This window comes from Anopheles maculipalpis, chromosome 3RL, assembly GCF_943734695.1.
Source record: "Anopheles maculipalpis chromosome 3RL, idAnoMacuDA_375_x, whole genome shotgun sequence".
Taxonomy (NCBI): Eukaryota; Metazoa; Arthropoda; class Insecta; order Diptera; family Culicidae; genus Anopheles; species Anopheles maculipalpis.
The window spans coordinates 3,629,296-3,651,984 of NC_064872.1; the positions used below are offsets into that span (position 1 = coordinate 3,629,296).

The following is a 22,689-nucleotide window of genomic DNA, read 5'->3' on the forward strand; positions in this document are numbered from 1 at the left end:
TATGTCACCTCGTTGGGAATTGCGGAATCGGAAATTGGTTTTATTGGTGCTTTTGGTGTTAGTGGGCACGACGACATTTGTGCACTGAAAAAAAAAAATCCTTATTGAATAAAGAATTCTGAAAAATTCGGAGCTTCAAACGCTTTCGCATTCGCATGATTGAAAACTGGTCTAATCTGTCATCTAAGTAAGGAATAAACGCGATCTGCTGATGCGATCTGACGTGAGATCAAATAGGCGAATTATCTGATAGTGCCATAGTTCCACACCTAATCGCTCAAACAGATGCCCCACACACATACGCGCTTGCCAACAACAGAACGATTGCGATCGTGTCGTGCGATTACACTCCCACAGTAGGCCTCGATATTCTTAAACCGCAATCTGACAACCGTGTGTCAGTTGACGCAGGCTCGAACAATAACGGGCCTAGTGTGTATGTGAGAGGAGATAGTTGCACAGGACGCGGGATACCGCGTGCTTTACTCAATTTCACGCTTCACGGAGGTAAGATACGATACTAATTCTTTTCTGTTGCTGTACCATTTCAACAAATTAGTGCACAGTGCGGTTCCGTAGGCGCACCAACGCTCAACACCGTGCCCACTATGCACCTGCAGTTGCCGGTCGAAGTTTGACCACAACGTTTCCCCAAACAACTTATTTATAACGCTCATTATGTCACTTAGTGGAGGTGAAATATTTTAGCGGGCATGAATGATTGCGCTAATCGGCTGGTAAATATTTATGATTCTTTGCCCCAAATGGATGGATTGGGGCGCGCGCGCGACTGCGTTCGTTCACAACCTGTGCCGTTTTTTTTTTTCTTTCATCCGGACGCCGTGAACCGTTGAGAGTTCCATTTAAATCCGTTGCAACCTGAGAATGGGGCACAGTCGTTTGATTTGGCACCGTCGAGGACGGGACTGGAAGGGACAGAGCAACCGGGAGAAGGATATGGGGCCAGTAGCGCCTTCGTTTAAATTGTACCAATAATAACGGCGCTTTTTCTGCTTCCTAGCTCTCCTCCTGCTGCATGTCGGTGAGGTATTACAGAACGGGCTTGGCGTGATTTAATGTGCACGGTATGCAAATCCTGCCGGCTGCCGTGCATTATCATATTAGTAGTTGTATAATGTGAAAGCCTAATTGATATTTGAGCGTAAGTGGAGTATTATTTTCGTTGCGTAGCTCTCGCTAGCTGCCTGTCGTTGCTACTGCTGGGGGAATATTGTAAGATGGCGTCAGAGGCAAGAACGATAACTGTAAATTGGAGAATTGGGAAAGGTTGGACACATTACAGTCACTTGCAGAGGAATGCTAGTTGAGTCTCTTGACTAACTCCAAAATACTCTAAAGTGATGATCTCAACAAGATGGAATTCTATCCCTACTTTTATTTCAATCCATCCAATTCCCGTGGATATTGGGAAAGCTGGAGTTAAATGTCTAAGGATCATTGGCTTCAATTCTGTCATCTTTACGAGCTTGATTCTGCACAATGGACACGATCACATAAATTGTCCCTCCCCTGTGTATGCTTAAAGGTGACAATAATCGTTATCCATTAACAGTTCCATTAAACTTGCCTCAGCACACACAAAAAAAGCAGCATCGCATTAAACGGTACTCCCGCTGGTTCTACCCAACCAATGGCGCACAATTAGAAATCATTTATCATTGCATCATAGAGCGGCAGCGAAACATGATTTCTGCATCAGGATATGATATCCATCCCCACCCAGGGCACCCGGGTCCCTTCCCTTGGCTAGTGACGTAAGAACTGTAGTATCCACCAGCCTCTGACGCAGGGAGTAAGGGCACCAAACTCCACCAAGCAATATCTCACTCCACTCTGCGGGGGTGTCCGGTGTCTGTCTGGGGTTACGACCACGTTTTTTCCCTGAGACCTAAGAGACCAGCGCTGTAGAGTTAAATGTCACAGAAACATAAAGTCCCAAACCCGAAGCATGCCCGATCTGATAAAGAATAAGGCGAATAAATTGAGGTTGAACCAATTGGCCGACATAATTAAAATGTCACAAAGCCATTTCGATTGTGGTGGGTCATTAACCGGCCCAAATGCTCGACCAGGGTTCTACTGTAGGGAGTGTGCATGTGAAACGCACAAAAGACATGAGCAATTCAATGTTTTATTTTTATTTTATTTTCAAATTTTCTTCAAAATTAAGTTCATTTACTTGCCGCTATGGACAACAACGTCTTAAACTTGAGCAACGAGTCAGGATTTCAAACGGATTGGAAAACCATCTACCACCGTGATGCGCTACTGTGGGCATCTCATGAATACGAAACCGACGCCATAATGAAGCCTCTGGTGGAATTGGTGCTTTATCTCACGAGAGAGTTTAAACTTTCACCCGCCATCGAATTTACCACAATCGACACGTTGGAGATGCTCCTGGTGCGTGCCTTCCAAGGTTGGACGAAGTCATCCCAGACAGGTCCGGAGTCGTTGGAACACCAAAAGCGTATCTTTCTGCGACAACTGCCGATGTACGTGGTGGCGGTGGTTGACATTGTAGCCAAGTACATAAACATAGGAACGAAGCTGGATTTGGTGGGTCTTAAGCGAGCGGTCAAAGTGAGCGATTCCAGCGCAAACATTTTGACTGTAGAGTTTGAGGTGATTAAGATATTGGATAGTGAGGTATGTTTTGATCGAGCAAGCGAAAATACGTTCAAACTTGAGACGATCACTGTAAAATTTCATTTCAGCTACGATCATCACTTTTGTTGGGAGCATTTGAACGATTTTCGAAGGAGTATCTTTTACCACTAAATGTTGCTAGTCATGAAACTGTTGGAAATATTGGCATAAGACTATTGCGTTTAGTGATCGCCGAACGAGAACACATCTATCACAGGTACCGATACATGAGAGCGAATAAGAATTTGAGATACGACTAAAACAGCCTTTTCTTCCCAATGCAGCTTAAAAACATCGATTAAGGACAATGAATGCTTTCGACGCTTCAAATCGAACAAACTCATTCTGGCCGGTGCGATCATCATCACCATACTCTACCTAATACCCGCCACGAGACACAGCAAGGCGATCCTGAACAAAGTCATCGAACCACTCGCTTATGACTGTTGCGTACAGTCAACGAATCTGCTCTATCTCCGGGATGCAGTGCTGCGTGTCATTGGCGGCGGTGGCCGTTGATGCAAACCGATCGACATCTCCATTGGCAGGTGGTGTCGTTGGCCGCCATCCGTGCATAAGCTGCACTCGCATTCGATGTAAATTAAATCAATGCAACAGATGCAGGCTCATATTCATTACATATTCCGAGCGTGTTTTTTATTCGACTTTCCACTACATCTGGGAACGCTGGAGATTGTCGGTCGAGATTGTTTGATGGCAGAAGGGAGCAAGGATTGGCAGCGGATCTGCAATGTCAGTAACGATTGAATCGTCAACAAGGGGGAGCGATTGAATGCGACTTTTTTGTTTGTTTGACACTAGAATCTAGATTTTTTAAGTGCATGCTTAAGGCAATAGACTGCTGCTGGTGAACATTTCCGCATTTTTGACATCTGTCGGAGGAGAAATAGAATTACAATGATGTGGTAATTACAGCACTGGCTAATGATATCCGTGAGGGCATGGATTGTGTTCTTTGCTGAAGTCTGTTTGATGTCTCAGATATAGAAGAAGTCAGGACTCTCATTTTAGGACCTGAAATATTCGGTGTGTCAATGACGGTGTTGTAGTAGATTTAATATAATAGTCTCATAATACTCGACTATAAATACAATTCGTGAATTCTGACGAAATGATCTAATACGTCTCCATCCAGGAAGAACTAAGACACGATTTGACCAGGCGGTATTGCCGTTCCGAACAACTTGTCGGACAACTATTCTCTCCCAAGAACTGTCCAGCAACACCATTGGCCATAAAGCACCATAGAACGCCCCGCGATCAGTTTGGAATTCAATTTGTAAAATTTGTTTCACGATCGCCGAACGCCACATCCACCTCCAGCACCCATGCCCAACCGTGAGGGCTAGCGCGAGTGTTCTGGGTGCGCGATCAATCATCGATCGAATTCATTCGCGTCAAAGACAATTGCAGTAATTTTCCCCGGCTGCGTGGTCTCACCGGGCCCGCAGGATTGACTTTGTGTGAGGTCCCCGTCCGACTGATGGTCCCTCCGGGAAGTTCCGTTGGCCGTGGCTTACTTTCGGTTTTAACTTCACACCAGCTGGCTCCATCTTGACAGACGAAGTCACAGCTATCGTATCCGGGCAGGGCATAGGTGGTCGTCGGTTTTGCGTGTCTTTGCAGGAAGCATGTTTTGCGGTGAGGTAATCGGCACCCGCTACCCGTGCATCAGCTGAGCACAAGACATCTGTGGGCCACAGCGTGTAGGCATGCAACAGCAACACATCACATTCCTTAAACCAAGCGCCTCGATGCGATGGATGAACGAAAGTGAGTGGTCGATGAAGTTATTACACGTGGTGTGGTGGCGTGGGCTATGACACCACTGCGGGGAAAGGAAATATCGTTGAACGATTATTGTCGCTCACGATTGAAGCATTAACCCACGGGGGTGGTTCTCAATACGCGAAAGTGTTTAACAATCCGCACCATTTTTATCTCCCATCCCTCCCTCGGCGGTAATGATTATTAATAGGTGTTCGGATAATGTAACGGATATTGGTAACGTTCTAATTCAGAATTTTGCGTGATTATTTTATCCAGCGGTAATATTTGCGGGACTTGGCCGCGGGCCGGCGGCGAAACGGCAAATTACACGCTTTGTTATAAATTTGCATCAAAATACGCCACATGCCAGCATGAAATTAGCTAATTATCGCGTTTTGTTTGATATTTTTCACCTTTACGCTTTGCTAAGCTGGTGGGTAAAACAAAGATGAAGATAAAAATTAATTAAATCCAATCGAAATGGCTCAACTTTCTCGTTATGGTTGAATGATGGCGTAACGTTTCAAATTTTAGACTTTTCTTATGGAAGTGGACCTTGAATGGAGTGGATCATTCAAATATTGGAAATCAATTTGTTATTGAGAGACCTTTAACTATCTTAAGAGCAGTTTAATAAAACTAAAAGCTCGAGTACGTCTACGGAATTTTCTAACCTCGAGTTTCTTGACTCCCTGTTGCATCAGTATTATATTTGATCACCCGGTACGCTCCGAACCATTCAATCCAGCAGCCCATTATTATAAGGCATGGGTCACTGGAAGGTCACATTAATACGTTCCCTTTTTTTCCTTCCAACTTTTTTCCAACTACGATCAGAACGAAGCACAACACCAGCTATAGTTCGTTCAATTTTCCTTCCCTTTCGCTATGGAACGATCGGCTCTCAGTAAGGCAGTAAGGCACCTGTAAGCAACCGATGGCGCAACGTACGAACGTCCACGCCACTGCCACTTGCAGCACTGTGATGCGGGAAATTGCTTCACATTCTTGCGTTCAACGGGCAGCAGAGTTTATGGGAGTTTCCTGGTCGATCGATCGATCTTTCGTCTAATGTTCGCAAGTACACAGACTGCCCGAAGACACTGATTTCTCTTGGGGGTGAAGAATTCCGGTAGCTTAAAGCGCACCTGATTCAACACAGTGCTAATCACGCATGACTGACCGAAGCGACAGACGAGCAAACAAGGCTCACATGATCCGATTGGCTGGAAAGCATGACCGTACTTCTTTGTCAACCGGATGACAACGGTGCATTTTTTTATAGCACTTTGACCTCCAAAATGAGCTCCGCTTAGTGCAGCCTACAGTGAGCTGCATTAGCGCAAGTCGCTACTAAGTGTGCACATTGTAAAACGGCCGTGTCCGATCCGATCCGACCGGGCTTCCTTCTTCGGCTGCATCGGACCGTCCCGATCGCTTTTCGACACAAGAAGGATTGTCATTTCAGTAATGGAGCTAACCACCAACGGACACCTAGCTGTCTTAACGAGGGGCTACTCTCACCTAGCAATAGCGGCAATACGTCCAAGGTCTGCGCAGGCCAGCCTTTATCAGTAGGCGCAGATCTTGCTGACCCCGTCACAAATACCAAACCGGAGTAGTACGGAAGGAGAGCACTCTGGTAGGTGTTTGCTACTGCAGAATGGGAAGTTTTTTGTTTGTCCTGAGCACTGAGCACCACACGTCCGATGATCGATACACAGAAGCAGGAAGGTACCGATCGTGCCGGAATCGTCACCATATTTCGTTTCTTTGCAGGGCGTAACCGGCACGGGGAAGTTCAGGGACAGGCAAACACGCGTGCGATCGCTCAGAAATTCGTATATTCGATCAAAACGGCCAGATTTGGCAGGAAGTGCCGATCAATGCTGCTCAACGTTGGAACCACGCGCGCATAAAGAGGTGCGCCAGGCATAATTTATTCATGGTTGTTTGATTTCAAACGGATGGGTTCGTCGCTGGTTTTTGCGTTGAAATCCTTTCTAATAAAAATGTTTCATTTTTTTGTTTTGGTCCGCTGACTCGCTTGTTTTGCTCCACGTTTTTGGTGTGGTGGAAACCAATAATGTTTAGTTGATTAGGTGCGAGAAGTAGAATGTTCATTTGTCACATTTTGTCACATGTTTTGGAAGCGATTTAAGCTATAATTTAATATTTTAGCGATAAGATCACAAACCGACATTGATCTACAACTCAATCAGAAGCTGTTTCGATTGTTTGCCTTTCAACAACATTCATTCGGCAGGAAATTGGTACCGTTTGTGAATGTGAAGGTTTTGTTAGCTGGCGTGTGCTTTGCCGGTTGTAAAAATTTCAGTGCCATAAGCAAGCCAAAACAACCCCGTAAAAGGGAAACCCGAAACACAATCATGCAATTGATTTCGCACCGAAGAAGCTTTCATTTCATCCCTTCAGGTCGTGCGCTAATTAGTGGCGTAAAGTGATTAGCAGTGGGTGTTGGTTTGGCGCTCATCATTAGCTTCGGGCTAGTCAGTTTTAACTTTAATGATCGTCTGTAACCGTACGAAGCGTTTGTGTCAATGTGTACGCTCCGATTGGGCAGCACGCGAACCACAAAACCCGGCGAACCGTTTTCCACCACTAGGAAATGACGCCCGTGGGAAAGAATGCAGCTCGTATTGTCAGGCCTACCTTCCTACCCGATGGGACCCGCCTTCTGGACATCCATGCTGCATCCATTCTCTTCGCCGTCTGCAATAGAAGTGTTGTACGGCGGTTGGTTCGGTGTTCGCGTTCACGCAAATCTATAGGTTCACCCGCAACAAAAGCAGCGAAAAAAAAAAAAATAAACGCGCCAATGCGCAAGATCTGGTTTGCATCGCGGGGCAAACGATCGATCGATCGGGGCTTTTGGTTTGGTTGGGCCCGGCACAGGCCCGCGAGCCTTTCCCTTCCGTTTCCAGTTTGGCCGCCGTCGTCGGTGGCGCTCACTTTCGCTATCGCGCTGACGATGCGAAGGCGAACTGGACCGTGGCACGAGCGGGTGCGACTTGGATGGAACTGCGACCACGGTAAGACTGAAGCTGAAAATATTATAAAGAAAACTGTAGCACCAGTCGTAAGGTGAAGATGTCGGTCGGGGGAGGGGAGCGTGTGGTTGGTGTGCTGGGTGGACACGCAGAATCATACTTTTCCGGACCAGCAATCAAGGGCAACTTGTTGTTATTTTACACGGTCGCGGTGTGGTGTGGACCGGTACTACAATAGTAGAAGGTGTAAAGTGCCTTTAGGGGGTGAGCTAACAGCTACAGTGCATGGCGAGATGGCATAATAACGCTTTGTGGAATTCATAGCAAAATTGTACGATTATTTTAAAGTAATAGTACGATCGATCGATCGATCGATCGAGTTACTTATTAAATAATTTAAGAAAAAAATATTATGATTATTTGAACGTTAAATAAAGTATTATTAGTTAATAAAAATTCGCAACATTTAATATAGTTATAATGTTGATGTATTATATCCATGTTGTTTATTCGTTTTATTATTTTTTATTTCTCACTGCATATTTTATTCATCAATTTATCAATAAGTTTTCATTTTTGCTATATTTTTATGTTTTTGTTTTACTTACATTTTTGTTGGTCATTTATTTGCTATTGCATTCGTATATCTTTAGATTGCTTCGCGAATTTATTTATCTGTTGAATCATATAGTTTTTATTGATTTAAGTTTTTATTAATTTCTTATTTTTCTTATTTCTTATTTTGTAGTAACATTAAATTTTCTACCGGGTCGAATATTAAAAAAACGGAAATTAACAGGTTGAAGAAATCAACAATTACTCAATAATAGTGTCTCATGGCAAAAAAGAATAAAATTTTGTAAGGTGCTCAAAATTTATCCTTTTGTAAAAAGGAAATAGCGATGTTGTTCTTTCCACTCACTGTACTGTTCTGTTGTCTTGTCTTATCTAGAAGACGTTTGTTACCTTATTTTATTTTAATTTTTTTTAAATATGACGTCTCGATGCCCTATTTTCAGCACTTCTTGAGCTGATTTTTTGCAAATTTCGCATGGCATTTCCTCTTTGTTCTCCTTTTACCATATGCTCGGTTACCCTAGCATGCATACCCCTTGGTTGACAGAGGATTTTTGTATGTATTTTTTTTTTTTAATTGTAGATCTTGTATTTCTTACGTGTTCCTCAAAAATCTGTTAAATGAGTTTCAGTAGTAAGTAGGAACTACGCTTCCTTTTATGAACTAAAAGATGAATAATAAAAGCAACCGCTCAAACCGTCGCGTTATATACTCACCGCACTGTACTGTTTATTGTCTTGTCTTGTCTTTAGGAATGTTTTCTTAAATTATATCGGTGTTTAAGACTTTTTTTTGTTAATCAACAATCGTTAATCGCGCTTTGTGTGTGTATTTTTTGTTCTGCTTCGTTTCGGCATTCTGTTCCGCTTCCTTTCACAGTACGCAACGAACGCAACTTCATCGATTGCGGCGAAAACCTTTGTAGGCAACACCAGACTGCGGTGTCGCATTTGGCGCGTCGTTACAAACCTTCAGGCAGGGTCAGAGGTTGCAGTGGGCAGGATGGGTGGGCACTGGGGTGGAGTGGGTGCGCATATACACCCAATTTCCGTACTGGCTAATAGAAACCGGTGCCCCGGTGTTAATTGTGCCGAGGTTCAAAAACTGACGTCCGCAAACACTGGCCCTAGCGAGTGGCGTTTGCTGAGCTCGTGTGGCTCCGTGAGGCTAGCGTAAGTAGGGGTAGTTGTGGCGTTGGGTACTAACGGTAACTCTAAGTAAGCTCGATCGACTACACGAATACGGGGGGAGGCGGGCAACCATGGTTCGTTCGTTCGTGCGTTCGTGGTCGGGCATCGGAGGTTGGTCGTGCTGGCGTACTGCTTGGATCGGTTTTTGGGTAGCGAAAGAAATCCGGTGGCGCTCGTGTGGGCACCCTTCTCTTCTAATTGCATGGTTCGGTCCCTTGCGTAGATGGAGAGTACCGGGTTTACAGAAGTAAGCGGAGGGGATGGCTAGAATACTAGGGTTCGGCCGACGATCGGCGGTCGAGATCGGAACGAATCCGAACTGCTGCTTGGGTGTGGTGTTTTTACTATAAAAGACTGGTATTGTCCTTTCGGAGATCAGTATTCGGTACTCAGTTTGGAAGTTTTGTGTTAAGCGAACAACTGTCCGTGTTTCGGTAACATAAAAGTCCAACAAGTTGCTGTGTGCATCAGAAGATTGAACGCTAGAGAAACTACGTCAGCCTGCTCAAAAATGTTCTCCAAAGTGGTAAGTGTATCCTAGGCTGCATGTGCATGTGTTACTCCTGTGTGAAGTTCAAGCACCGGAAGTGGAAGTGTGAGGATCGTTAATCAGTGATGCTTGTTGATCAGTGCTGATTCTTGGGATGGGAAAAATGGGCCGTCAGTGAACAACGATTCTGTCTCCTATGTGCTCAGTGAGTGTGTGTGTGATGCTAATGGTTCTTCCTGTGTTGTTGTGATTGCTTTGTAGATCGCTGTTTTGGCCTTTGCCGCCGTGGTAGCCGCTAAGCCCCAACATCAGCAAGCCGCCCAGTATCCGGCCGGAGTCGATCCGTCCCGCTGCCCGTCGTATCCCAACTGCGACAACGCGGCCCTGCACAGCCCCAACCCCTACAACAACCATGCTGCCAACCACTGGAACCCGAACTGGAACGCTCAGCCAAGCTGGAACCCAGCCCCAGTTCCTGCTCCGGCCCCGGCTCCATACTATCACGGTGCTCCTCACTCGTACCAGGCTCTGACCGGACCTAGCCACAACTACCTCGGAGCCCCGGCCCCAACCGCTGGAGGAGACCGGTAGGAGACCAGCAGCTACTCTTCAAAACTTGAGGATGTCACTAATGTCTTGCTTTGAATCTCCACAGTTACCCTGCCGGAGTTAACCCGCAGTCGTGCCCGAACTATCCGTACTGTGATAACACCATCCAGGCTGGAGCTCCCCAGGCCGCTCCCCTGCCAGGATTCACCTCTCGCCAGTACCCAGCCGGAGTGTCCCCACACACCTGCCCGAACTTCCCATACTGCTAAGATCCTCGCCTCCAACTACCACTTTTCTCTTCTGTTACTTCACTGAGCCTCACACTGCCGTCCTGTAAAAAGTAAAAAAAACAACCCCCATTCCTTCTCATTCTTAGTTCCAGCACAGTTCTTCATCCTACATTCCTCCACCTTCTCTGCCATGGTTGTGTCCCTGAAGACCAGTATTGGTTTGTTTTTTGTTAGTGGTTTTGTGCAGCAATTACTGCCCCAAAACCTCATACACCTGTAAAGATGTTATAGTGTTCCCTTAGCGTGATTGGTTAACAGCAAGAACGATAAGAGCGCAGCAGTTCCAAACATTGGAGAACTTATTTTTGATAGGAAAAAAGCCATGTAAAAAAAAAGGAAAAAAAACCTACAACAATTCAACTTTTCATCGACTATGTTATCTCAGCGTGCGATCGCACACATCGCAAGTGAAATTTTAAATGCAATTGATTTAAGAATCAAAACTATCATTGTTGTGCTTTTTTTGTGCCGTTTTTATATCTGAATCCGAAATTTATGAGTTATTGCCCTTCTACCATGGGGTTCATTATAACTTTCCGGCGAAAGTCGGCAACATTATGACACTTTGATGGGTACCTTTCAAGATTATGATGTCATACGTAACAGTACATGGACGACAAGGAATATATTAATATAAAATAAAAAAGGGGTGTTTGAATAACCAAACCGTCTATCATGCCAACTTTCTCTCGTTTTGTGTCTGCATTGTATATGAGCTTGTAGGCTAGATATCTTGGTAAGTTGGTAAGTGATCCGGTTTAAGATTTGACGACTTTCTTTACACCTTGCTTTGTAGAGCAAGTTCGGCGAGAGGACAATACAAACAAAGCTCGATCAAATGAAACTATTTTACATATTAAACTGTGTGATTTAAGTAATTTACATTGAGAACCTAATTGAAACAAAGCAATCAAATTGAAAGCTGTGTATCGCTCCATAAAATTAAATTAAATTTAAAAAGCGAATGTAGATGATTTAATAAACAACTTTGTTTAACAAATTATTTATGATAATCTATCAATTCATTTTGTGGAATATGATTCCATTGCTCAACTGCTTTCCTACAGCATCAACAAGTCAAAGATCGGTTTCATTTTTACACACCTGTCTTTAGTGATCTCAAGCTTTCTCGTGTTGTACACCCCTGTTCTGTAGTTACCAAACTTCTTTAACGTGTTTGAAATTAAACAATCTTTAGGACAATGTCTATTATAATCGATCAGTCACTATAATTTAAGAATATTACAAGAAAGTTGTTTGTTTTTACACATTCCCCGTAGTTGATTTTATTAGCTAACTCTTATGTTGTATAAGAAATTTCAAATACTAGTCAGGTATTAAACCACACGACATTCTTCTCCCATGAGTATCGATGTACTTCGTGTACTAACATTAAGCTGCATCCTTCTAGTGTGCATCGTGCTGCCTTGCATATCGGTCTACGTGTGTAAGTTATTGTTTAGCTCATATTCGCGGATTAAATAATCTCGAACGAGCTGCTGTACTGGCACTGGGAAGAATCTACAACGAACAAGAACAAGTTGCTCAATTACAGTCCCCTTCGAGACGTCGCTATCGATAAACTTCATCATACTTACAGCATGAACCGAGTAAATACACCAAACATTCGTGGTATCGTCACCACAATGTCTTCCCTTAAGATGCCTTTAACGATCTCCCGTGCCGCCTGATCGACCGTCAGGGGAGCAAATCTAGAATGGAACGAACGAGCAAAGGCGCAATTTGTACTGAACGGCTCTACTACTGTGCATGATGTTGTGTAATGGCGTACCGTGGCTTCTGCAGGAATTCAACCACATCCTTACGTGTCGTCACGTAGTACGGATTGACGCAGGTAGTTCGGACGCTCTTCGAAATGCCCTGGATGCGAAGCTGCTCCGTCAGGGAGGCCATGAAACCGGACACGGCAAACTTCGTTGCCGAGTACACGACGCCCCACGGAAAGGCGTACATGCCGGACATTGAAGATATGCCGATGATATGGCCACGTTTGCGTTTGATCATCCCGTCCAAAAACACTTTCGTCATCTATTGCCAAGAAGGAGAGAAATATGGTGATCATTTACTCAATTAATCATCAGTAAAAAATACATTTTTTTCTACAAATTTTGGGAATTTCACGAAATTTGTCAAACTCTGCAAGTAATGTTTTAAAGTTCATCGTTTTGTTATTTTGTTTCTGTTGTGTTTTTTAGCACTACGCCTTCCGCAGCATGTCACGTGGGTTCGAAATTCGGAGATACGGAGATAACTGCAAAATTATGATTAATGGTCGTATATTGTATCGTGACTTTTGGAGGGGAAAAAATGTAAATTTTTGCACTAGCCACCGCGGCATTGAAATTGCAAACATATTTTTCTTTTTTGTTTACGCAACAGTAAGCCGACTATTAAATGCATATTTGGGTGTGCGTCAGGCACCAAAATAAACAGGTTTTTTTTTTGACTCAATCATCATGATTGTACTTTGATGAATTCGTCTGCTATAATTAGAATAGATTCATAGTTTTAAAACTTTACTTTGATGATGAAGAACCTATTAGTGCAGACCTTAACCAACTGTGCGGTTTTTTCTTGGCTTAACGACCTTCTAGGTTACGCCGGCCATCCAAATAGCTTACTAGACTTGTTTATACCACGTTGTTGGATAGCCAGTAGTAGTCCTCACTACGTGAGAACCATCCGGATGGGATGTCCCTGTGACCCCCCAACTGATCATCATATCGATTACTTTCTAAAAAATCTGCCTTTTAAATTGTTCTACGACAATCACTTATCGAAATCGATATATCGATCAATACAATGCATCCAGGCAAAAAGGCGTCATTCGGCCATTCAGCCACAGAACATACCTCATGGCTTTGAGTGACAGATTTTCAACTCATCCATTGGCGAAAAACACTTATTAGCAATAATGACAAAACAAAACAATCAAATTACATAGCAGCGCAAGTAGCATTTGATCGACGCGAACGAAAACATGTTATCGAACAAACGAAAAATTCTATCGGCGTCCCCTAAAACAAGTCTTGTTTACCTTTGGCATTATTTTTGAACCATTTTTTGTACACTCTTCAAGAGTCGCGAAAAGCGCGAGAAGATCATTAAAAGTTATTTTAAGTTGAAGCATCCTCAAAAGCAAACACCTCATATCTGTAACGGCCGTGAGTGTTGTTCGACGATCGCCTTAAGTGCATGCTTCCTTCTTCCATAAGCATAAGCCAAGCCGAGAGCATAACGTAAAGATTGATCCTCTCCACTTCGTTTACATAATTTTCGTCTGGTCTCTTTTTTATTTATGTTCTCTTCTACCTTCTGCAAGCATTAAGGTTGTGCCATGGTTGGGAGAATTTCTCAAACCTTAGCCTCAACCTTGATAGGGATATTCGTTCACGCACGTGCATGATTAAACAACATGATCGTAGCAAAAGCTTCGATCGCTTGATTCGCTATTTGACCGCTAAAACGTGTGTCTGCGCCCCTTTCGCAAAAGCTTAGCTAATTTCAGGGGCCGAAAGCAACAAATGGGGGACGCAGTTTCAATCAGCATCATGAATGGGCAAAAACAGACGGCTTTTGGGCCATCATCTGACAAGCAAAAAAAAAAAACCATTAATACCTGAAATCATTTCCTTCCATTGCGTGTCACAAACATTACGACATAATCGAACCGGGTTCAACTTTTACCCTCGATCAAGTTATGTTTCACAAATATTTTTTGGGCAGATTTTCTAAATAACCATTTTTTTTATTAAAGCAAACCTGTTCGCTATATTTACGCAATGCACCAAACGACTGTTTCACGTGTCGCCGGGTAAGGTTATGGCGTTTGATTCGACATAAATTAGTTTTAGGGTGACAGTTTTTTTGGGGCGAAAGGTTTTTCTTCCCCTATCAACCGGGTGGTTTATGTCGTGGAATATAAATTGGATGATTATTGACATTTTTTTTTACGATCACCAACGAGCATTCCTTGATTACACAAAGGGCCGTAAATATGTTCCCCCATCTAATCTAGCCCATCTCGATTACCGAATCAAACTATTTATGGTATCAGTAGTTCGCTCACAGCTGATCGAAGCCGTTAAGAGATGCAGTTCCATCGATCGGTGTCTCGGCAGCGCACCCCAACACAAACATCGCGATTATGCTAAGCATGTGGTCATTTAAATTTACAACAATCTTCACTCACAAGCACATCTACACTCACACACACACGGGAACCACACACGACACACCTCTAACGGTCACGGGGGTAATGCCACAATCTTCTCCACAAACTTCCTCTTAACGTGACGAAGATGAAGCGCTCGTGAAGCGATTCGGAAGCTTACTGGATGCATTCAACCGGTAGCGAAGACGCTAGGATGCTTCATGAATGGAAGCACCCTTGACCTTGAGACAGGTGCCACTACGAAGCTTACCCATATATGCGACTTCATGTTGACGTCGACCACGCTGTTCGCACGCTCCACGTCCGAATCGTTGACGAAGGCAAACATGATCAGTCCAGCGTTGTTGATGAGAATGTCCACCGGCCCAGCTCCGTCCCGTTCTACACTCTCCGCCAACTGACGGCACTGCTCGTACTGGGACACATCCACCCGGTACGCCCGAGTGGACACGCCGTACTGGTGCTTCAGCTCGTCGGCCGTTCGCTCCGCTGCCGCCAGATCAATGTCCACCAGCACCAGATGGCAGCCGCGTGCCGCCAACAGTTGTGCCATCGCACGTCCCAACCCATTACCACCCCCAGTTATGAGTGCCACCTGTCCCCGGACGTCTTTCTGCGGTCGCGGTACAAACATGGAATAGATTTCACGGACCAGTAACGGTACACCGAGCAGAATCACTTTCACCAGATCGATTACGATCGAGAGCACCGTAAGCAGTGGCTCGAGCGCTATCACAAACCGGACGTGGGACGGTGACGTTGATCCATCGGTGGCTTCTTGCAGCCGGCTGGGATCAACGCAGGAGGAAGGATCGCTGTTGGTTGACGAGCTCATGGTGCGCGACGCGATAGCCACGGGTTCCAGGGAAAGACTGCGCCTGATGTCGGCTGCTTGCGGACAGTTCAACCTGACTGAGGTTCCGTCAAGAGGCTGTCCGATTGTGAGCGCAGAGGAGGGAGGATCGCACCGCTGTAGATCGAGAGGGCACTATGAGACGCGCTGGAGCGAGACTGTTGGTGGTAGACATTTTTAATTAATTTTAACGTTATTTAGATTTCAGTTTAACAGCGCATCTCAAATTGCGAATGTGGAGATAATGCAATAATTTATTCACTTTTTTTAGCAGGCGAAAATTGTATTGGAGCTTCGTTTGCTATAAAACGTAGCATGGCAAAATGAATATAACTGCTATAATTTTATTAGTATAAGGCAGAAGCTACTAATCCGTCTAATTACGAGACCTCTGTAGTGTCCCATAGTGCGTTTGAAGGCAGTCTCATCCCCAAAATCACTTCCGTTTGTGTGACCACACCATGCTTTCCACCGTAACGTAATTTTTTCTATTTTTTTGTGGTTTACGGCGACACCATCTATGCACAAGTGATCTGTGCTGATGACGTACGGACACAATCATCAGCAAATGTGCAAACAACGGCCAGTCGCGTAGCCGGTTTTGTTTTGTTTCCCTAGTGTTTTTGTGCCCTTTTTTTGTTCTCTCGTCTTCTCTAACTCGCTCTCTCAGTATGTTTTTTTTTACAATGAGCATCTTGAATTATTGGTTACGGTTCTTGTACTGTGGATTGAGCAGATGACTCGACGCGTCTTGTTGACACCCTGCGCAGCCATAGACCTCACCCTCGTCCAAGCAAACAGCGTTAGTAGTAGAAGAACGTTTGGCGGGATGAAATTAACACCAATCATTGCCTTTTGATGGTGAGCAAACGCTTACATGCATCGCGTGTACGTCCAGAGTCACACATATCACCATAAACATACATTTGAAAATATTGTATTTAGATGCAATTTTTTTATTCATTATGCTTAAATGCTTAATAAATTTGAGTAGAAAATGAGGCAAAAAGTTATATAATTACTTCAGCATTTTCTTCTTGGCTTAACGACCTGCTATGGCACACCTGTCTTCGAATGGTTTACTAGACTTGCTGATGTTACGTAGCTGAAAAGTCAACACTCACTGTCATGTAAAAACTGGCGTCCCACAAATTACTAAACTCAGTACGAAAAATAAATTTTGTAAACAACTGAATTTACTACAAGAAAGCGAAAAGCTCTTGTAGTTTATCCAATGCTGTCTTTTATTCCATTCAAATCAATGATCATTTAAATAAATGAATATTTTATGCATTCGCTAGTGAGTTTTATGACCTCAGCCACACGAGAGAGATTATGCAAAAAAAAAAAAAAAAAAATCGTCCGAAAAAGTTGTCTGGCCAGTTTTATTTAGTAATAATCATAGATCTCCAGGTGCTAGTTCTGGAGAGCACGCTGGATGCTGGAGGAGTATCTAGAGTCGAATTTTTGGGAGCGCGATTTTTAAGGCTCGTCCTATTAGGGATTCTGCCTGGCATTGTCGCGAAGCAGTATTGACCTTGGGGATAGAATATTTTCAGTTCAACAACCCGTCCCCACTCGGAGCTAGGTGAGCTATAAAAAGCTTTTATGTAGATGAGGAGTTCCTTCTACGAATCATCGGAACAAACGTTTCGTTAGACCTGGGTCGAACTATCGCTTTCTTTGCTTGATATTAGCATATCGATAATAATTCTATTCCTCTATGAAAGCTCTTCTAGCATGAAAATTACCGATTGTAATCCCGCGTTTCCATCAGCTCCGAAATCTACATTGAAAGGCATCAACTCTTGCTCCAGAGTATTGAACAAAACCCCAAAGTTTGGCCGAGCACATCCAGTACTACTAGTGTAGCGCTATTATACACATCCGTTTTCAACGCATTCCCCAATACTAAAAGTCGTCCTCCAATTTTTTGAACCAAAAATCAATATTTGCATAATCGAGATCTCAAAACACGGCACCGTTTAACTAGCCGTTTGGGTCAGTATTGTGGGCCAACGGCTTCAACTACTTCAACCATTAAACAATGTCTATGACGTACATTTGGAACCCAAACACGGCGGCACACGATGTCCTCCCTTACTATCTCTCTCCCTCCCTCCCCGTCACATCCGTTACAGATTTAGGCAAGTGGGCAGTGGCACTATTTGTTTGGATCAGCCGTTTTCTCTTCTTCACCCAGCCGTCCGCAAGGTAGCTGAAGTTCACAGTCATGGGCAAAACCTTGTCGGGGGATTCTCTCGTCAAATCTCGTACGATCATCAACCTAAAATAATTAGCATCAACCTCTCGTTTTTTCTTTCTTTCGATGCGGTCCTTATGCTTGTTAGCTCACGACGGGCTTTTTTCATTATTTGTCCCTCGGTCTGAGCATGATTTCAACAAATATGATCTGTTGCTTGTTTACCAAGACAACGCACTATTATTTGGCGTCATGCTTAAATAGATGTAATTGGCCAAATATTTGTTGCGATGTGGGGGAATGTGTAATAGTTTATTTATTGGGTGTTGTAAACACAGCGATGATGAACTATTATCACATGCTTTCCCGTTGCTCATTGCTGGATTGCTCGGTAGCAGTAGTGCTTCGATCGAGCTTAATGCTATAAAAAGATACTATTTGTGAAAGTTTCTTTTTACAGCACGTGATATGTTGTCTGGCACGTGTTTGGATTTTGTATAAGAGGGCTATACGGTTTTAAACACAATTTTGAACAACAATTTGATCTTAAAAAGCAACAAGAAGACTGCACATTTTCTTCGATTTATTATCAACTCTATTTTATTGTTTTCACGAGCGGAAAATAAATGTAGAAAATATCATGCACATGTAAGACCACAACATGTAAGACACCAAAAATAACCAAAAAATAAATAAAACAAGTGGTAAATATAGTAATAAGTATCAAACTGGCTTGAAATGACTAAACTTTTATAGAATCGATCGTGACAGAACCATTCCGCAAGGTGGTCTCTAACCAACTATGAATGACTATTCATCAGTGTTCTTCTCCTGTTACTACTACTACTACTACTACTACTACTACTACTTCTACTGCTTTTACTATTGAGCACCCAAGAGCAAGAGTGTTAAGTCTCATTACCCGACACGGTTTCCCTTGAAGGTAGCTACCTTAAACCCGACGTTACCCTTAGATCACGACACCGGAAAGCGAAATAAATACACCACCAGCACCATTAGAGTAGCACCAGAGACGAACGCGGTGAAGCGTTCCGAATGACACAAAAATGATAACTTATGAGGTCAATAGCGTAAGATGTCACCAACCAGATAGCTGGCATAGATTGGTGGAAGGCGCAAGCAAGCGCAAGCCGACCTCTAATTGATCCATTGTTCGCGAAGATGGAGATTAACCGGTACGTGGTACGTGGATAACTGCGGATATATGGAGACGCTACCCGATTAGTCTTCGTCGCTGCCTGCTAAGGGTCCCCATTCCATGTGGTTAATGTCACATCGCGATACAATGCTATACTTTTTTGCGGATTACAAGTCTCAAATCTCAACTTGAATTTATTGTTCTTCCTTAATGTGCTGGCGAAAAGAATAATGGGAATCTTGTGTACCAGGCAGGACTCTGACAAACACTTTTACTTCGGAATGATTTCTTGAAGTTCGAATGCTCTTTGTCGTATGTTAATTTTCCCAAACAATTTCCCCCTTTTCTTCAGAGGGCCAATTCTAACTACCTCTAGCACTGCGTCAACAACTGTTACCGCTTGGTAAAGCTAGAATTGCGTTTTCTGGTGTGGAACCACGCGAAAAGCTCTATTCCAACTGTACGTAGTCTGTACTTTGTGTGGAGAGACACAGTTATTTAGGGACAGACCGGTAAAGAGAGCACAAATCAAATACCGCTTTACAAAGTTCTATTCTTGCTTAAGAGTTTGCTTAACTAGACAAATAAATATTCTAGCAAACCTTTGGTGAAAGCACGCACGCGTAACTCTCGCGAAATTTGGTTGGCAATGACTAATCTTGTGCTGACATAGAAAAACATAAGTTTTTTTTTTGGGGGAAGGAAAAACGGTTCCAACACCAACAACCGGGCTGGGTTGTAGGGAAGATCGTACGCATCAGCTGGCTTTTCTCTGTTGCACACGATCTATCTTTCTTTCGCCCGGTACGGTACCGTCACGGTGTGTAACTTCCGAAACAATCATCTAAGTTTGTAATCAAATGTGCCTCATCGTAAGCAGGGAAATCCAGGAAGTGGCCCCTCAAGTCCGGGGTAGCGTGTTGCGAGGGGGTAATCACGAGAGAATCACTTCTACTAGTTGTAAAGCTTACGACTTACCGCTTGACGACGTGATTCTGTGGCCACCAGTATTGTGATGGATTTGGACGATCGAGGTAGTGCACAACTCGCTCTAGAAGTGGTTCAGGTTTAGGAGGGGTCTTCTTCACATCTACGGAATAGTGGTGCCGTCTAAAAAAGCATACAGAAGAAGAAAATATTTGGTGCATTATTTGGGGTGTGGATTGATACTTTGAGCGGTGTTGTTAGTCAGTGATGCGTGCTTCGGTGGCGTAAGATCGCCGTATAAATCATGGTGCGTGTTTGGTTCTGCTGGACCCTGCTTGGAGTGCTCGTGAGCGGTCAGATCAGTGATCTTCGTTACACAGAGGTAAAGGAAAGGAATACCATCAGCATCTGTTAGGGTAGATTTTGAGCAAGCTTTTCCTTATCCAATTCCACATTTGCAGACGAGCAATGATAACCTGTCAGAGGCGATTCAGTTTTTGCGTGAGTTTGATCGTGAAGCAGCTGAAATGTGCAATCGTGTAGCAAATGCGGAATGGCGCTTCTCAACCAATGGGACGGAATTTAACAAGCGCCGCATGCGTGAACAGCATAACCTAGCGTCGAAGTTGGAATGTATCAGTTGGCGCAGGGCAGTGTCGTTCGACTCGTCACGCATCGCTGATACCAGCATACGGCGTCAGCTGGGACGGATTGTGCAGCAGGGCCGATGTGGTTTAGGTGATGGCAAGTATGCGGAACTGCAGCATGTACTGATGCTACTGAAGGACAACTACAACGGAGCTAAAGTTTGTCCTTTTCGACGGGTCGGATCGGAAGCTACCGATTTGGGGACTTTCTCGTCTGCGGCTGGTGCTGGATATCCGAGTTCGAACTACGTGTCAGCCTTTACCGGGTACTGTGATCTAAAGATTAGTCCCGATTTGATGCGCATCATGGAGACGAGCCGATCAGAACCGGAGCTCCGATACTACTGGGTAGCGTGGAGGGAAAAGACAGGACCTCCGGTGAAAAATACTTTCATGCGTTACCTCAACCTAGCGAACCAGGCAGCGGAACAGCACGGGTTTCACGATGCAGGTGAGCAGATGCGTTCGGTGTACGAGGATGGTGACTTTTTCTTCACTGTGAACGATCTTTGGGGTCAGTTGCAACCACTGTACAAGCAGTTGTTTACGTACGTAAGAAAGGGACTGGTTCGTCACTACGGAGAGCACGTGGTCCGACGGGATGGTCCACTACCGGCCCATTTGCTCGGTAATATGTGGGCCCAAAATTGGCGCCATATAATCGACATCATTAAGCCAGGTTCTCCCGAAACACCGGACGTATCCGGTGAGATGGTCCGGCAAGGTTACACACCGATGAAGATATTTCAAACGGCCGAAGAATTCTTCACCTCCATTGGACTTTCGCCGATGGCACCGGAATTCTGGCGCAACTCGGTGCTCCAGAAAACTCCCGACGGCCAACAGTGCAGTGCTTCTGCGTGGGATTTTTGCAATAAGGTGGACTTTCGCATCAAACAGTGCACGCAGGTTACGCTGGACGATTTCATTGGGGCGCATCACGAGATGACTCACATTCAGTACTACATGCAGTACGCGAATCAACCGTTCTTGTATCGGGAGGGTCCTAATCCGGCGTTTCATGAAGCACTGGCTAATGCTATTACGTTGAGTGTTGGTGGTCCGGCTCATCTTCAGAAGATCGGTCTGTTGAACAGTCCAGTAACGGTTACGAATGGAAATTCGATCGTTAACATCGAATATCTGCTAAACTTGGCGCTGGATAAGCTACCGTTCATGGCGTTCAGTTTGGCACTGGAAAAGGTATGGAATTGGATGGGATTCCTATTAAATCTGCTTGCGATGATTAACAATGGGTCTTATTTTCCAGTGGCGTTGGTACGTTTTCGAGAAGGGCCCAGTAGGGATGAATGCACGCTGGTGGGAATTACGTCTTCGCTACCAAGGAGTGATTCCTCCAACAGGTCGAGGTTTCGAACATTTCGATGCCGGCGCTAAATACCACGTAATATCGGACCAGGATTACATCAAATACTTTGTGGCCACGGTGCTTCAGTTTCAGATCTATTCCGAGCTGTGTCAGGCGGCACAACATTACGGTCCACTGCATACATGTGACATCTATCGATCGCGTGAAGCTGGTCGGATTTTAAGGTAATGCTAAGAGATTTTTGGTGGAGTTTTTTTTTGGGATGAAGTCAAGTGGTGTCCTTTCTTATTGATTCGAGCAGTGACGTCATGCAACAAGGCGCATCCTTATCATCAGCACAGTTGATCAAGCTGCTTACGCGTGGCAAAACTTCCCGTATTTCCGTTGATCCACTGTTGGAGTTTTTCCGACCACTAGAAGCATGGCTTGAGGTTCAAAATCGTGAAGAGCAGGTAAGGCATTAGAATGATAAGAGATGCTACTAACTACAGACTAAAATTTGGACCTTCTTTCTTTCCAGATTATAGGCTGGAGCTCAACGATGGAAGATGTTGCGCTCTTCCAGCCTTTATTGGGAAGAAATGGACAGACCGTCAAAACGCCAAACATTGCATTACTTAGCCTGTTGGCAGGATTTACAATTTGGCGATTTGCTTTACATATTAGTATGGTAACATAAAGTGTCACTAATACTTGTTGTAATTGATTGTAGAATAAATTGTAAATAATATTCATTTCAAAAGCGCTTAAGTTTTCTCTTTTTTCTTTTCTTTCTGGATGACACCAAAGATGGTTTTAGAGCAAAAT

At 44.1% G+C, this 22,689-nt stretch overlaps 7 protein-coding genes across 8 annotated transcripts in view; 5 read left to right on the forward strand and 2 right to left on the reverse strand.

Moving 5' to 3' along the window:
• LOC126564095 (GATOR complex protein MIOS) overlaps positions 1-22,689 on the forward strand; it is a 259,062-nt gene that overhangs the window by 228,886 nt on the left and 7,487 nt on the right. The window lies entirely within an intron of this gene.
• LOC126563828 (nuclear pore complex protein Nup154) overlaps positions 1-22,689 on the reverse strand; it is a 505,032-nt gene that overhangs the window by 161,181 nt on the left and 321,162 nt on the right. The window lies entirely within an intron of this gene.
• LOC126564629 (protein sister of odd and bowel) overlaps positions 1-22,689 on the forward strand; it is a 132,557-nt gene that overhangs the window by 96,114 nt on the left and 13,754 nt on the right. The window lies entirely within an intron of this gene.
• On the forward strand, positions 2,209-3,290 carry LOC126565239 (uncharacterized). The gene is made up of 3 exons (XM_050222397.1): positions 2,209-2,670; positions 2,739-2,887; positions 2,955-3,290. Exons 1-3 carry the CDS (start codon positions 2,209-2,211, stop codon positions 3,187-3,189), a joined length of 846 nt encoding a protein of 281 aa, XP_050078354.1. The 3' UTR covers positions 3,190-3,290.
• Positions 9,604-10,620, forward strand: LOC126565518 (cuticle protein 1). Its single transcript, XM_050222702.1, has 3 exons — positions 9,604-9,765; positions 9,991-10,316; positions 10,385-10,620. Exons 1-3 carry the CDS (start codon positions 9,751-9,753, stop codon positions 10,545-10,547), a joined length of 504 nt encoding a protein of 167 aa, XP_050078659.1. The 5' UTR covers positions 9,604-9,750; the 3' UTR covers positions 10,548-10,620.
• On the reverse strand, positions 12,002-15,613 carry LOC126564962 (17-beta-hydroxysteroid dehydrogenase 13-like). The gene is made up of 4 exons (XM_050222093.1): positions 15,014-15,613; positions 12,361-12,617; positions 12,167-12,280; positions 12,002-12,089 (listed from the first exon to the last, which is right to left on the reverse strand). The coding sequence occupies exons 1-4, from the start codon at positions 15,596-15,598 to the stop codon at positions 12,008-12,010; spliced, it is 1,038 nt and encodes a 345-aa protein (XP_050078050.1). The 5' UTR covers positions 15,599-15,613; the 3' UTR covers positions 12,002-12,007.
• On the forward strand, positions 20,185-22,561 carry LOC126564238 (angiotensin-converting enzyme-like). The gene is made up of 5 exons (XM_050221227.1): positions 20,185-20,287; positions 20,367-21,755; positions 21,823-22,106; positions 22,184-22,334; positions 22,403-22,561. The coding sequence occupies exons 1-5, from the start codon at positions 20,210-20,212 to the stop codon at positions 22,559-22,561; spliced, it is 2,061 nt and encodes a 686-aa protein (XP_050077184.1). The 5' UTR covers positions 20,185-20,209.

Excerpts from the sequence above, each read along its gene's own strand:
- LOC126565518 (XM_050222702.1), top strand. Across the intron at positions 10,317-10,384 it reads CCAACCGCTGGAGGAGACCG|TTACCCTGCCGGAGTTAACC; the intron begins GTAGGAGACCAG and ends GAATCTCCACAG.
- LOC126564238 (XM_050221227.1), top strand. The coding sequence starts at position 20,210 with ATGGTGCGTGTTTGGTTCTGCTGGACCCTGCTTGGAGTGCTCGTGAGC. Across the intron at positions 21,756-21,822 it reads TCAGTTTGGCACTGGAAAAG|TGGCGTTGGTACGTTTTCGA; the intron begins GTATGGAATTGG and ends CTTATTTTCCAG. Across the intron at positions 22,335-22,402 it reads TTCAAAATCGTGAAGAGCAG|ATTATAGGCTGGAGCTCAAC; the intron begins GTAAGGCATTAG and ends CTTTCTTTCCAG.
- LOC126564962 (XM_050222093.1), bottom strand. The coding sequence starts at position 15,598 with ATGAGCTCGTCAACCAACAGCGATCCTTCCTCCTGCGTTGATCCCAGC. Across the intron at positions 12,618-15,013 it reads ACATGAAGTCGCATATATGG|ATGACGAAAGTGTTTTTGGA; the intron begins GTAAGCTTCGTA and ends TCTTGGCAATAG. Across the intron at positions 12,281-12,360 it reads GAATTCCTGCAGAAGCCACG|ATTTGCTCCCCTGACGGTCG; the intron begins GTACGCCATTAC and ends GTTCCATTCTAG.
- LOC126565239 (XM_050222397.1), top strand. The coding sequence starts at position 2,209 with ATGGACAACAACGTCTTAAACTTGAGCAACGAGTCAGGATTTCAAACG. Across the intron at positions 2,671-2,738 it reads TTAAGATATTGGATAGTGAG|CTACGATCATCACTTTTGTT; the intron begins GTATGTTTTGAT and ends ATTTCATTTCAG. Across the intron at positions 2,888-2,954 it reads CGAGAACACATCTATCACAG|CTTAAAAACATCGATTAAGG; the intron begins GTACCGATACAT and ends TTCCCAATGCAG.